The sequence below is a fragment of the Balaenoptera physalus genome, assembly GCF_965194825.1.
Source record: "Balaenoptera physalus genome assembly, chromosome: 10".
Lineage (NCBI taxonomy): Eukaryota > Metazoa > Chordata > Mammalia > Artiodactyla > Balaenopteridae > Balaenoptera > Balaenoptera physalus.
In genome coordinates this window covers 3586746-3600534 of record NC_138889.1, presented here as the reverse complement: position 1 = coordinate 3600534, position 13789 = coordinate 3586746, and the positions used below count along the sequence as shown (strand labels likewise).

At 46.4% G+C, this 13789-nt stretch overlaps 1 protein-coding gene and 1 long non-coding RNA gene across 8 annotated transcripts in view; one reads left to right on the top strand and one right to left on the bottom strand.

The window, feature by feature from the left end:
* The window catches only part of NTM (neurotrimin), a 941546-nt gene that overhangs the window by 519415 nt on the left and 408342 nt on the right, over positions 1–13789 (top strand). For 6 of the 7 annotated variants that reach the window (XM_082476239.1, XM_082476241.1, XM_082476240.1 and 3 more), the window contains one exon: positions 13627–13711. In XM_082476239.1, coding sequence (XP_082332365.1) covers positions 13627–13711 — 85 coding nt within the window. Of the gene's footprint in view, positions 1–10710; positions 12088–13626; positions 13712–13789 lie in introns of those variants that run through there. The other variant, XM_082476245.1, reaches the window with a different exon arrangement.
* Positions 4669–13652, bottom strand: LOC309667634. Its single transcript, XR_014267865.1, has 4 exons — positions 13563–13652; positions 13249–13368; positions 10531–10684; positions 4669–9294 (listed from the first exon to the last, which is right to left on the bottom strand). It is a non-coding gene; the product is annotated as an uncharacterized lncRNA (long non-coding RNA).

Genomic DNA, 13789 nt, shown 5'->3' with positions numbered 1-13789 from the left:
GTGAGATAAGGGGTGTCAGCGGTGAGGTTTAAAGCTCTATGCAAATATTGCTGCTGTTAGAGTTGTATGTCATTATGTTCACTTCCAGAAAGGAAATCTGAAGCCCTGAAAAAATTCAGTGACTCTTCCAAAGACATAGAACAGGTCAGGAATTGTATTAGACACCAAATGCCTACGGCCTACATTTTCACTATAATTACGATGCAGAGGAGCTTCTACTCAGCGTGGAGAATTGTAAGCAGAGAACTAGAGCAGAGTCAATACAAAGATGGAAACGACTTCTGGAAATTGTCAAATTCCAAGTGCTCTACTTAGCACCTCATTATTTTATGGAATGCCTGGAATACTCCATGATTCCAAAGATGAAGATTCTCCAATCCATCCACTTCTGTGTGTGCTTAGGTCTCTGCATATTCATCAGTAACATTTGAGACAAAGGAAAGAGATAATTACAAGGAGAGGTTTTTCGAGATATTAAAGTTTAACAGGATTCTTGGCCTTTGTGTCCTGTCAATTTCCATGTAATTATGCTCAATTCCCAGAATTCAGAGTCAGTTGTACCTGTTAATGCTTAAAGATGATATCCTTGGAAAATAATTTATAAGACCGTTTTTCAAAATTTTCAGGTTCAAACCAAGCACCCTGGCTACTAGTCTGATTATTATTAATGTTATTCTTGGATGGAGTGATAGGAGGTCATAAGCTGGTTGTTGGGATTAGAGTGGATTTCTTATGAGAGTGTGGTGAGCTAGCTTTCCCACAAGCAGAATGGTGTACTGAAAATATTTATATAACCTGATGTGTAAATGTCTCCTATTTTGGTTTGATAAATAACAGGAACATGGGAACGGTACTTCAGTTCCCTAGAACTCTACTGTGTCTTGGAAGAAAGAAAGGGGTCTGGTAGAGGTACCTGTGCGCGGAGACGGGAAGTGGAAGTCGGGGGTCAGACGTGGAGGAAATAGCCAAGGGAGTGGAGGGTAAGAACAGAAGGCAGTCCATCTAATTCTCCCTCAAGGCTGAAGGGGGCTTTCCCCCTGCTCAGGGTTCCTTGTTCACACAAATTACACACACCTTTTCTTGCATCATTTCAAAAATACTCCTACCAAGTGTACACAACTGTTCTAGAATGGGCTTCTGTAAGGTGTGCAGGGGGAAAGGCGAGCATAATTCCATTATCCCCAGCAACGTTGACAATAAAATTACTGCATACATGAGAATATGACATTAAAAAGGTCACCCCAGGTCATATCAATTCAGATGTCCTCCTTAGGTGTTTTGGACAGTGGTCATTTTGCATGGGACTCATACTTCAAAGGTTAGAGATATACATCAGACACCCCTAACCTAATAAACCAGAATGGGTCTGTCACCCATTAATTTATCCAAGCCTTCCTTTATCCTATTTAGATATTATTTTTTGCCTGTATAACCTTTTATACAGACATGCTTATTTTTATCCTTAAACTGCCATCTTTCAATTTCTCAGAATTCTTCTTATTTCTAGCTAGAGATTGGTTATCAAGTGTGTGTACACCCTATCCATACACTTTGTGAATACCAAATGTTCATCTTAATATTCATTCATTTGGAAATCCCTGCCCTACCAGAAAATAATTTTAATTTTTGAACTTTCCCCAGCTGTACTTAAATTCAACAAATATTTATCAAAAACCTATTATGTGCCAGGCATTGTGCGAGGCTTCGGGGGTATAAGAGACTACGAAAGAAGTTAAACTCTTACAAGTATTACGAATGTTAGATGTACCAATGCAGTGGGTATCTACCTAATTGAATGGAATAGTTATGTTCTTTATGAGGAAGTTAGAACTTGGAAGGATGAATAGAACTTAACCTGAAAAATGTGGGGACAGTATTCTTGACAGGAAGGCAGCCTGTGCAAAGGCCCCAAGCTGAAAAAGAGGAACCTTTGAGGGATTAAAATAATAATCAATTAAAATAAAAAGTGGCATGGCTCGATAAAGGAAGAGGTAACAAGAGAAAAAGGTGAAAACAAACCAGGCCACATCATGAAGGCTCAGAAACCACATAAAGCATTTGGGGCTTTATTCAAATTCCTGTGTGGAACCACTAAAGACTGAATCAGGAAGGGAGTGACATGGTCAGGTTTTCAGGAAAACTTGATTTGAAAGTGGAGCTTGAAATAGATCTGGTAAAAGCAGATGGAAGAAATCCCTGTAAGAGGGAGTCTCATGATTCCAAAGAAGAAAATAAGAAGAGATGGTGGCTCAGGCCAAGGTAAGGCCGTGGGGATTGAGAAAGGTGACTGGACATGAAATGTTTTGGGTGAAGAACCCACGAGAGAAAGAAATGTAGAATCACAGGGGAGAGGGCCATGGGAGAGGGAGAGAGGAGATTAGAAATGAGTCCTGATTCCTGACTCAGAAACTGGGCACATGAAGTTCCTGGATGCTTTGTGAGCTGTAATGATAAATACTATGAGTAACATTTGAAGAATTTATACACAGTAATTTTGAGTAAAGGGAATGTTTCTTTGTTTCTATGTTTCCAATATTCTTCTAACAGTTTTCATAAAATGTTAGGCCCAACATTTCTTTTTTGGCAAAAATTCCTGATCCCTGCCAACAATAATCTATATTATCGTACTCCAAAATGTGCTGTAAGGACCGTAGCTTGGGAGCCACTGGCCATGACTGTTTCCAACATCGTTTCCCTGGTTACCCATGTGGAGACTGTACCACACGCTAGGTACTTCTCTGGGTACTTTACATCTGCCATCTCATCTAGCCTCACACAGCAAAGGTTTGGGGCAGCCCATATTCCTATTTAACAGAGGAGAAAACTGAGGCTCTGAGAGGTAAGAAAATTATCAAAGGTCAAGAAAATTATCAAAGGTCAAATTATCAATTATCAAAATTATTAAAAGGTCAAGCTGGCCACTTGTGGAGCTTGGACCGAAAGTCAGAGCCATTAACCCCGCCATCCACACTCCTCCGTCCACTCCCTGTCACTGCTCCTATCCCACTGCCCAGCGTCCAGCATCAAAAAGTACATTTTCCATGATCTTTCCTCAAATATGTTACATTGCATTTGCCCACTTCACTGCACGCTCCCATAACTTTGTGGACTATTTATAGCTCATCCAGGTCAACTGAAGATTTAATTACTTAAGGGAACTTAATGTCTTCTTCAAACTTGGGAGAATCCTCTCTGAATTCCCTTTGGCAGATCATTGATAGAAATATTGCACTTGGTTTGTCCCAGCAACTCTCCCTTGGAGATTCTGGTACTAATACTTCTCCATATAGAAACATGTCAATCTATCCTGATTTGTGTCTTAGCTTTAAGCTAATTCTCTGCTTTTGAAAAAAAAGTCTCCTCATTACCCACTTTCTTTTTAAGGCATCTTTGGTCCTAAAACCTTGTGGACACTCCCGTGAAAGCTTAGGTGAATTATTTTCATATGTTGTCCATGTTCACATGTCCGCTCACAACATTTTCCCTGCTGTCCCTTCCCCAGATTCAGAGCTACCTGAGCCCCATCTAAGTCCACTTTGCCAGGCCACTCCCAAGTGGCTCTGACTGTCTCATCACCTGCAGCACCACTTGTAGCTTTCTGATACCCTAGATGAAGAAAGCGTACACAAGGTTCAGGGAAATCATTCCTTTCTAGGAGGGAAAGCCCACATCAACTCCCAGGTTGGCAGGGATGTGATGCTATATCTGCAGCCTCCATTGCTTTGTCCCGAAAGGCCCTGAACTCCCAAAGCCAAATGCATAACGAGGGACAGACATGGGAAAAGCCAGGGAGATGCATAAGCATGTAGAAATGTGTTCAGTCATTTCTTCAATTTATAAGATTCAATAAAGTAAAGAATAAAGATGCTGTGATTACAGAGGATTTGTTTTCCAGCTGAAGACACTGGGAGGATTGAGTAGTGTCTTTTTTTTGATATTTATTTATTTATTTGGTTGTACCAGGTCTTAGTTGCAGCAGGCGGGCTCCTTAGTTGCAGCTCCAGGGCTCCTTTAGTTGAGGCATGCGGACTCATCAGTTGTGGCATGCAAACTCTTAGTTGCAGCATGCATGTGGGATCTAGTTCCCTGACCAGGGATCGAACCCAGGCCCCCTGCATTGGGAGTGCGAAGTCTTATCCACTGCGTCACCAGGGAAGTCCCTGTGTCGTGTCTTTCATCTAACTTGATGGCGACAGAAGTAAAAAAAAAAAAAAAAAAAAAAAGGAAGTGGGATGGTTTGTGTGCTAGTTAGAAATACAAAGAAACATGGGTTCTACAGGCAGTACACGTGTAAAGCCTTCCACAAGCAAACAGTTGAGAATGGGTTTGGTCCTCTTAAAAATGTGTGGGATACCTTCCCATCTGCCCACCTGCCCCTCAGCTCTGCCCTATATTTCTCCTACCCCAATCCATCAAGGACTGCATCCCTCTCTCCATCACCACCCCTCTCCAGGCCCTGCGAGGCAAACGGTGAACATTTATATGTCTAACTCAGGGACCGACACCTTTAGAAACCTCAGGGTGAGTTATTTTAGTCTCAACCAGCTCCCACTTCTTGAGAAAATTAACTTAGCTTGAACACGAATCCATCTGATGAGGTGTTTACCTTTAATCCACACATTACACTAGTAAAGTGATTTGATGCACGTGTGTGTGTATGTGTGTGCGTGTGTGTGTGTGTGCGTGTGCATGTGCGCGTTGTTGCAGAAATGCTGTGAATGTGTTAAAATCATTGCAAAATAACATCCCAGAATTTCAGCTGGGACCACATTTAGAATAAAAAATATTGATTGATTTCAGGGATAGCACAGATCAGTTCTACCCAATTACATACTCACTGCCCCTTCTAAAGCTGTGTGACTTGGGGATTATTTCACAGCTTTTAGTCTTTTACATATAACTGCCATTATAAAATGTTCTTTGTGACACATAAAATTATATATACATATACACACACGCACGCACGCACACACACACACACACACACACACACACACAGAATCTGCTATATATCTTAAGTGGCTTCTCTTAAGAAACTCAGGAGAGACAGACAAAAACACAGCAGAATGAGTCTACGATATGAAGTCTAAAAGAAAAAAATAATCACTAACAGAAAGGTAAGAGAATGAGAGGGAATTTCAAAATAGAATGAAGAGGTTGGAGAGAGAGATACACAGAGAGAGAACACACAATAAAGTCCTTACCGAAGAGGTGGGGAAAATAGGCCCCCAGAAAGTCCAAGGACACAGAATATAAAACCTACTAGTCTAGTTGACCTCTAAAGCCCTTTCAACCATGATATTCTAATCATCTAGTCTTAAATGGATGGCTGAAATATCCTCTTTATGGCTGGATGCCTAGCACAGACTATGATCTAGACAGCCATGTCCCGGCTAGGCTTTAGGGGAAGAGTCCCAAAAGGGCAATTAATTTAGATTTAATGGGACGGTTACTGTAAGTTTAAATAAATGCCAGTTAAATATTAACAGCCTGTTTATTGAAGATTAACATTGCTGGTTGCATTGTGGGATTTTCTTTTCCTTAAAGAAACCCTTTATCAGAAGACTTTCAATCATCGTGGCTCTTCCATCGCCTGCCTTAGGTCCAGTGCGGCTCATTAATTACTTTGTGCCACAGTTTTCTGAGTTTTGAAGTGGACACCTTGGTGAATGGGAACAGTGGAAGGACAGGGTGAGGAGGGCTATTTCTCTATAGGAGGAACCAATGAGCGGATGTGAAGAGACACTGCTTCTGAGAAGAGTGTTGAGAAGCATTAAAACCATCGACTGAGAGTTGGAAGAGGACTAGGAGGTCATTTAATCCAAACTCCTCACTTAGAAGGAAAGTGGAAGTGACTTGGGGAACTCCACGCAGCCAATAAGTGACAGATTGGGGGCCCAATGCAGTGCCCTTGACCCCAGCCCTCTACGGGCTGTCATGTTACTGTAGAACAGTACTTTCAGCTTTTAAAAGTGCATTAGCCCATTTGGATGTATTAGACACTAGATCTTCTCAAAGGTCCACATATCATGGAGATGTTGGTTCTTTTGAAAACAAAGAAGCTAAAAAAAACAAACAAACAAAAAAAAGCAAGTGACTTATTTAATGATGGCCTGAGTTAAGACTCGGATCCAGAGACTCTGGTTTATAAAATGATATTTACGAAACGCCACCTCCAGTAAGAAGTACAACTGAACCCGTAAGTTTTTGAGCAAATTTCTGTCTCATTAAGTTTCACCTCTTCTGCTGTTGCTCCTGGCTGGGGAGAAAATGCAGAAAATTCAGAGAAAAGGTTAAAGAGAGATATGAGTAAAAGGCGATTGATTAGGGAGAAAGGCATGGGGCTGGGCTGGGGAGGAAAGCCAAGTTCCTCTAATGGTACATTTGGGGTTTAAGCTCCAAGTTTGGCATTGCGGGTTACCATCCAGAGGCTCTTTCTCTGTGAGAAGCCACTACTGACTCTGGTTGGGCTGCATCTTGCAAACCTTGGCATTGGAGTCTGGCTGACCTGCAGCACAGCCCTGGGATGCTCAAGGGTAGAAACTGGGAGCCATGAGGCCAGCAATGCATGTTAGTATCCAGTGACTAGTGTAAATCTGGACCTGGGGATGGGTAGGGGGGCTTTGGACTCCACCACCAGGCCCACGGGAGCAAAGATGGGCCCAAGTTCCATGAAGGTGGTCAGAGGCGCTGCTCATTTCCTGCTGAGATGGAGGCGTCTTCTCTTTTTCTCAGGTTGTTTGGCTACTTCTCAGGTATATGTGGGAGCATGGCAGACAAAAGTTCCCAGGCTGCCACACAAAGAGGAAGCCCCATCCTCTTTCTCAAGCTCAGGCTGTTTCCCACAGGCCTGGATCCTGTGTGCTTTTCAAGACACTGGGGTGGGAACTGGAGGGTCATCTTCTTCCTGCCCTGGTTTGAAGGCTAAGCTACTTCCCTTTCTGACCACATCTCAGCGTGAAGTTTCTGTTCTGTCCCTGGGATGAAACCCCTCAGGATGTACACAGGGATGGTGTTCACAGGCCTGGAACTTAGAGGGCTGCTCTTGGGTTCTCGGGACAAATATCACACCTACACCCCTTCTGAAGGAGGCAAGCGCATGCACTGGCCTCCTTGCAGTCCCCACGCAGAAGCCCAGCAGCTCACCCCTGTCCGTCAAGAGTCTCATAGCATCCTCACACCACCCTCCGTGCTATGTACCATTCTTATCACTAGCTCACAAACAAGCTTATTGCCCCAAGGTCACACAGCTAGTGACGGAGGAGATGATGTCTGACTTCTGGTCTGTCTGAGTCCAAAGCCCCTGGTCATTCTTAATTGATAAATATGCACTGAATGAATCAATGAATGCATGAACACAGGATGAGGAAGCAGTTAGAGCTTTCCAATCAGAGCACTTCAGACGTCCCCACTCTTAGTTTAACAGAGCACCGTCTGTGACTATAAAAGGCAGCTTCGTCCCAGGCTCCTTGCGGTCCCCGGTTGTATACATTCCATCCTGTCTGCAACTAGATTCCCGCCCACACCATCTGCCCGGTCGGTCAGCTCCTTCTCACTATTAAGTCCCAGTTTAAAGTCATTTCCTTAGGGAAACGTCTCCGGATTGTCCTGATTCCAAGAGAACCTTCTATCATGTATGTTCTTCCAGTTTCTCACGGTGCTGATCAGCATCGTATCTACAGTTTTGTAAAGTTCTTGCTTTAATATCTGTCTCCCCTGCCAGTGTCCTTAATGAGGGTTAGATGCACAATGGTTTTTGTTTTTGCCTCTCTTGCCCACCACTGGAATCCACCACCTGGCGCATAGCTGGCAGTTAGTGTGCACTGAAAACTTGTTTGTTGAGTAGATGAATTTCTTCCCTACATTTTTAAATCCTTGAGAATATCCCGCCGCCCCTCCCCCCATGCCTCTTTAAATGAATCTTAGGAAACCATGGTCAGTGCCTGAAAATCTGGACACACAGTGCCTGGAAATCAACTGTTCCCAATGGGGAGGCACAACCCAGCTTGTTGTTCTTGGCGACAAGAATGTTCTTAGGGACTTCCCAGGGAGCGCTGGGTTGAGTTCATCACAACTTCAACTTTCCTGGATGTAAATGCAAATAGAACCATTGACAACCCCAACAGCACTAGATTGTAAGCACATTGAGGGCAGGACAACGTCTTTCATCTTTGTTATCTCTAACTTCCAACAGTTCCTGGCTCATAGGAGGCACTCAAAGTCTGCTTGTCAAAGTTTACTGGCTGACGTTGAATTCAGTTGAATAATTGGACGCCCAGAGGCATCAGTACTGGGCAGTAATATTAACACTTCTGTGTTACTAGAACCACTTCTGTGGTTCTCTCTCTTGCCGCAGGTGTAGCAGCCAAAGGAGGTATCTTGTCATTTGGCTCTTAAGCAGTGTCCTTACCTGCCAGGTAGAGTGGAGCGAACACAGGAGCAGGGATTCTAGTCCTGATTTACGAGTTGTTAACTTTATTCCTATGATAATGGTCCTCTCTCCTGGGTTCACTCCTCCCACTTTTGAAATGAGTGGGTTATACATCTTTCAATGTCCCCTCTGACCATATCATTCTGTGATTCTGGGAATCCCGGGTCTTATTATGACCCCAAACCTAGATATGGAGAGAGGCTTCTCTAAAGACCCCTGGCTCTTGCGACGTTCCCCTTTGGGTGTCTGGCCTTTGCTTTGATGGTACTTTGACTTTGCTCATTTGCCCTGCTTTTCTTTACTTTTCTGTCTACCTGCCAATTATCCTGATCACCCCTCCTCTTTATGTACCTTTCAAAGTCCATGGGAAGCCTTCCCTTTGCCTTTTCTTCCCATGCTCCTTCTCAGTTCTCTCTATTCCTGTCCTCTTCTTCTCTCTGGACGCTTCTTCCTCATCTTCACGTTGCTCTCTGGCTCTCCCTGCTGAAATCCTAAGACACCAGACTCTAGCCCGGATGAGCAATGATTTTATTTTGACCCTATATTCACATAGGAGGAAAGAATAGCATGTATTTTTCCAGAGTCCAGCCCTTCCCTACTCCCCTAGAGCCATCTCTTGAGCCAGACGGACACCGCCTTTTCTGATTAAAACTTGCGAGGTCTATTGGGTGCCATGCCACTCTAACTGCCCTGCGTGTCGCATCTTCTCGCCTGTGCTCCTATTTGGAATCTCCACCAGGAGAGGGGGGCCTTTCACCTTTTTAGAGAAGGAGAAACAGCACTGGCATGTCTCGGGCTAGAGCTCTTCTTTCGGTCTCTTATGAGTGTAGAATATTCACTGCTCTTTAGCCAACCCCAGCTTGCTGTAGGTAACGCGGAGAAAAACAAAAACAACAGCTGAAACAATTTCCCTTTCACTGGCAATTCTTCCCTTTTCCAGCCCTGTTTTAGTGAGGAGTGCTGCTGCTGCCCGGAGTCTCTGTCTAGCCCTGCGTCCTCAGCTACCTGCCAGCCCTCCACAGTCTACCCAGCAAGCTCCTCTGCACCCCGTCCTTTGCAGTCCCGGGATTATTAAAGGGAATATGATTGTTTTCTTTTGCTCAGGCAGTGTGTGTGTGTGTGTGTGTGTGTGTGTGTGTGTGTGTGTGTGCACGCCTGCGAGCTTGAAAGGCATTGTCCTATAGATATTTTTATAACCTGCAGCAATTACAGCTGCCAGCACGGAGACAAGCTATGACAAGTTGATTTATGTGTACAGTATATGTGTATGCAGGAGGGAACGGAGGATGGAGAGGAAGACAGCAGGGGGGTGGGGGGGAGAAAGTGGAGGTGGGCGCTCGTTAGGAATCTGCTTTCCAGGAGGTAGAAAGGAAGTTATTTCTATAAAGAACACAAATAATGAAATTGCTCTGACTGTCATTCCTTTTTCATTAACTCGGATATGCTGGGAAAAATAAAATAAATCCAGCAGTTTTTATGAAGCAAGAGACAGGATATAAGATAAGCCACTAAGTGTTGGTTATATTTAGGGATTAGGGGATGAGAAGGGAGTTGACATATGATTTTGATCTTCGTCTAGTCAAACCGCTTCAATCAGCACTTTCAATAAAACGGATTCTGCCCTGTTAATTGTGCGGGCATCTCTGACCTCTCACCACTTTCTAAACTTCCATTTTTGAATAAAGTTTGGATCCCTGGGTCCACAAAGCAGCTGTGAGGTTGCCAGTGGCTTTTCTTTGTCCAGCCCGAGCATTACCTGATCTCTGCTGGGTTTTCTGCCGGCCAGGTTGGGAGGCTGCAGCTCACTACTCCCCCTTCCCCCGCCAGAGACAAAGATGGTGTGAGTGTCTTAGATCAACCGCATGCAGTCTGGTATAAACTGAACATCTTACAGAGCCTGTTAGAAGAGTTATTTTTCTGCCCAGCTATAATAATGAAGCAGTGGCAGGCAAAATGTATTAATAAAGCATCTTCCACCTTAAATGGATTTCTAAGTATTTTACTGTAGAGTTAATCATGTATGTAGGCCCCTCGGGAAGGCCTGTTGTTGCCATTACCCACATTCCTAGATGCAAAAACTAGTGCTCATTTGTACCTACCTGGGAATTAGATGCAAGAGCCGGGGTGAGAATTTATCATGAAAGGAATCATCCCTGCCATTCTCAAGCCTGGAGGGAAATGACTCCAAAGCCCCGAATGAGTCCCTCTTCCTTCTCCACTGCTGGTGTTTGTTTCCACTTGAGGTGGTAGGACCTGTTTACAACGAGGAGCTTTGGGGGGGGGCAGGAGGGGTGGTTAAAACGGATGTGGACAATTAGAGGTAATTCCTTGGCCTCTGCATAAGAAGAACCCCAAATTCAGCAGACTGAGGTCAGCAGTCATGACCTCACGCCTGACGTCTGCTCATATAACATCTTAACTTGGTGAAATCATGCAACTTCCTACTTCCACAACTCCCATTGCAAAGTGAAGATAAAGTAGGGACTTGTCAGAACGGATTGGTGCTAAAATAGGTTAATTCTCCTCCTGGTCTTTCAAAAGCATAAACAAAACCTCCTGCTCCCTGCAGACATCATTTTTGTTTTTCTTGATAGTAAAGTCATTCTTTGTGGTCATAAGTTGACAATTGATTTTTTTTTTTTTTTTTGGTGTTATATATCAAATGGTCCTCACTGGACAAAAGTAGCGATGAATTTCCCTGAGAATTTAATATTGGAAAAGTCAACAGAGGAGACGAGGGGAAAATGGGCGAAATGATGGATTAATTGAGATCTTCAGTGTGAGTTGCTTGACTTTACGTTGTTGTCCACTCTCTGGTCACCTGTTAAAAGAGGAAGCCATGCCTTCTCAGTCTTTCTTTGTTACCTTGGAGCGTGGCTTCCACAGCTGCACACCCACCTCCGTCCCTTCCAATCCAGGGCAGTTGGAGTGAGTGACCGGGGTATGATGAGTGAGGTGCTTGTGTATCACTCACACGCGTTTTATCTACACGTAAGTGGGGTGACCAGTTGAAAGATGCATGCGCTTTTATGGCACCAGGACCCTTATGGTTACAGTGATTCAGTTAGAATGATTCAGTCTCTTTGGTGGTGGCTGGATGGCTTTTGGGAAGAACATTTGTTGTTGTTGTTGTTATTTAACTGTTGTTTTAAAAAAGAGCTTCCTGGTTGGATTTGAGAGAGCGTCTAGGGGAAAGACAAAGCCACGGCTGCTTCCTCTCTGTCCCCAGGGAGAATCTGGGTCAGTGCAGGGAGCTCAGACAGGAGTCCCTGAGCAGAGAACATGTTGGTGTTAGCACGTGGGGTGGGCTGTGCCGCTCTGGGCTTCCCCCCTCCCTCAGGAGCCAGGCCCAGGCTGGAAGGAACTGCGTTCCATCAGAGCTGAAGTGAGAGGAAACATGCAGATGTAGGCACAGAGGGACCCACAGCAGCCAAAGAGGGGAAGTGACAGCAACTGAGGCCAATGCAGTTTTTCCCTGGGTTTCAAGAATCTGAAAAACACACCTCTTAAGATGAAATCAGCTCTGCGGGAGTGTGAAGCCCAGGACACTTGGGAATCCTCTGTATCAACAGAGCCAGGGGTTCACACTCATTCATCTGAGTGAGCACTTTGCAGGGCTAGCATCTTTTAATGTCGACAAAACAAGAATAAAGAATGTAAGTCAGTGTCGGAACTTGACCAAAATTTTGATGCGGTTTTGCCAGTTTCGCACACGAAGAGGCTTCTGTGATTTTGCATTTGTTTTATATATGGAAAGATCTCTATTTAGAATGGTGTTTGAAGTAGCTTTTGGGGGGTGGCGGTGGGGTGGGCGTTGCCTGTTGAATAAAAATGAGATGATTCTAAAACGTCCCCCCAACACTTTAAATTTACTCTAAATGCTAATGAATTAATCTGATAATTTTAAAGGTGCACGCATGCATGCTGCAGTTTCCTTTTCCTAGTTAATTAGTTTGTGACCCTTATTAAGATGTCTTGCGCTTATTGAGGCTGTGTAGTAACTTTGCATTTCTTCTTAATTTGCAAGTGACAGCTCTTCAAGGGGGGAAGTGGTTAAACTCCTCGCCTGGGCGCCTGCGGCCCCGGCGCGGCGCGGCGGGGGTTAAGGTGGGCGCCTGCGCCCCGCGCCCGCCGCCCGCCGGGATGCGCGCGGTCCGCCCGCTCGCTCGGCGCCTGCACGGCGGAGAGCGGCGGTCAGTGATGGAGCTGCTGCCATGACAACCCCGGCGGTCTGGGCCCGCGCGCGTCGGGGCTGCTCCCGGGAGGCCCGCGGCGCGGAGGCCGGGGGCGGCCGCTGAGCGTGGCGTCCTCGCGGCTCCGGGGCCGGCAGCCCCTCGCCTTCCCCAGCGAGCGAGCGAGCGAGCGGGCGTCCGCCGCCGTGCGCTCCCGCCTCGGCCGCCGCCGCCGCCGCCGCCGCGGAGACCGCCCTGCCGAGACCGGCCGCCTCGCGGCGGCTGCAGCGCGCATTTGGGCTCGGACGAAGTTGACCGAGGCGGCTGCTGCAGCAGCATCCCCGGTCCGGATCGCGCGAAGCCCGGCGTAGCCTCTCCTCCTGGCTCACCCCTGCGCCTCCTGCGTGTTCCACTTTCCGGCCCTGCTATTGTTACAGACTGTGTCCTGCTGGCCACCCTGCCTCTGAAACTTATAAAGAAAGTGTTGGATTTGCCCTTGTTGGAACTGAGGAATTCAGACCATCTCTGGGTAGCCGGATCTAACCCACTCCCTGTCCGCTTTTGGTACCAAAGTGCTCTCTCCTCTCCAAAGTGCCATGCCTGAGCTGTTAACGAGAGGAAGGGGCTCCTGAGACGCGCCCGCACCTTTGCACCTGTCTTTGCTCTTCGCTTCTCTCGGCCACCTTCCCGGCCGAAGCAGCACCGAGGGAGCCCCCTTTGGATGTTCTCCGTGGAAACCGCTTCTCCGAGGCTGGAGCGCTGAGGCTGGTTTTGGGGAGGAACACCAGACTTGCAGGAGTCTGCGCGCTTTTCTCCTGCCCGCGCCTCCGGGTCCCCGTGCTCGCTCCCCCGCCTCACCCCACCCCACCCACTTCCTGTGCGCGCCCAGGGGGCGTGTGCCGAGCGGCTGCCGGAGTTCTGGGAAGTTGTGGCCGTCGAGGATGGGGGTCTGTGGGTACCTGTTCCTGCCCTGGAAGTGCCTCGTGGTCGTGTCTCTCAGGCTGCTGTTCCTTGTACCCACAGGAGTGCCCGTGCGCAGCGGAGATGCCACCTTCCCCAAAGCGATGGACAACGTGACGGTCCGGCAGGGGGAGAGCGCCACCCTCAGGTAGGGAGCCGCCATTCTTCTCTGAATCGACAGTGATTTGTGTAGGGGATGGGGGGAGAGGGGGAGAGGTGCAGGTGT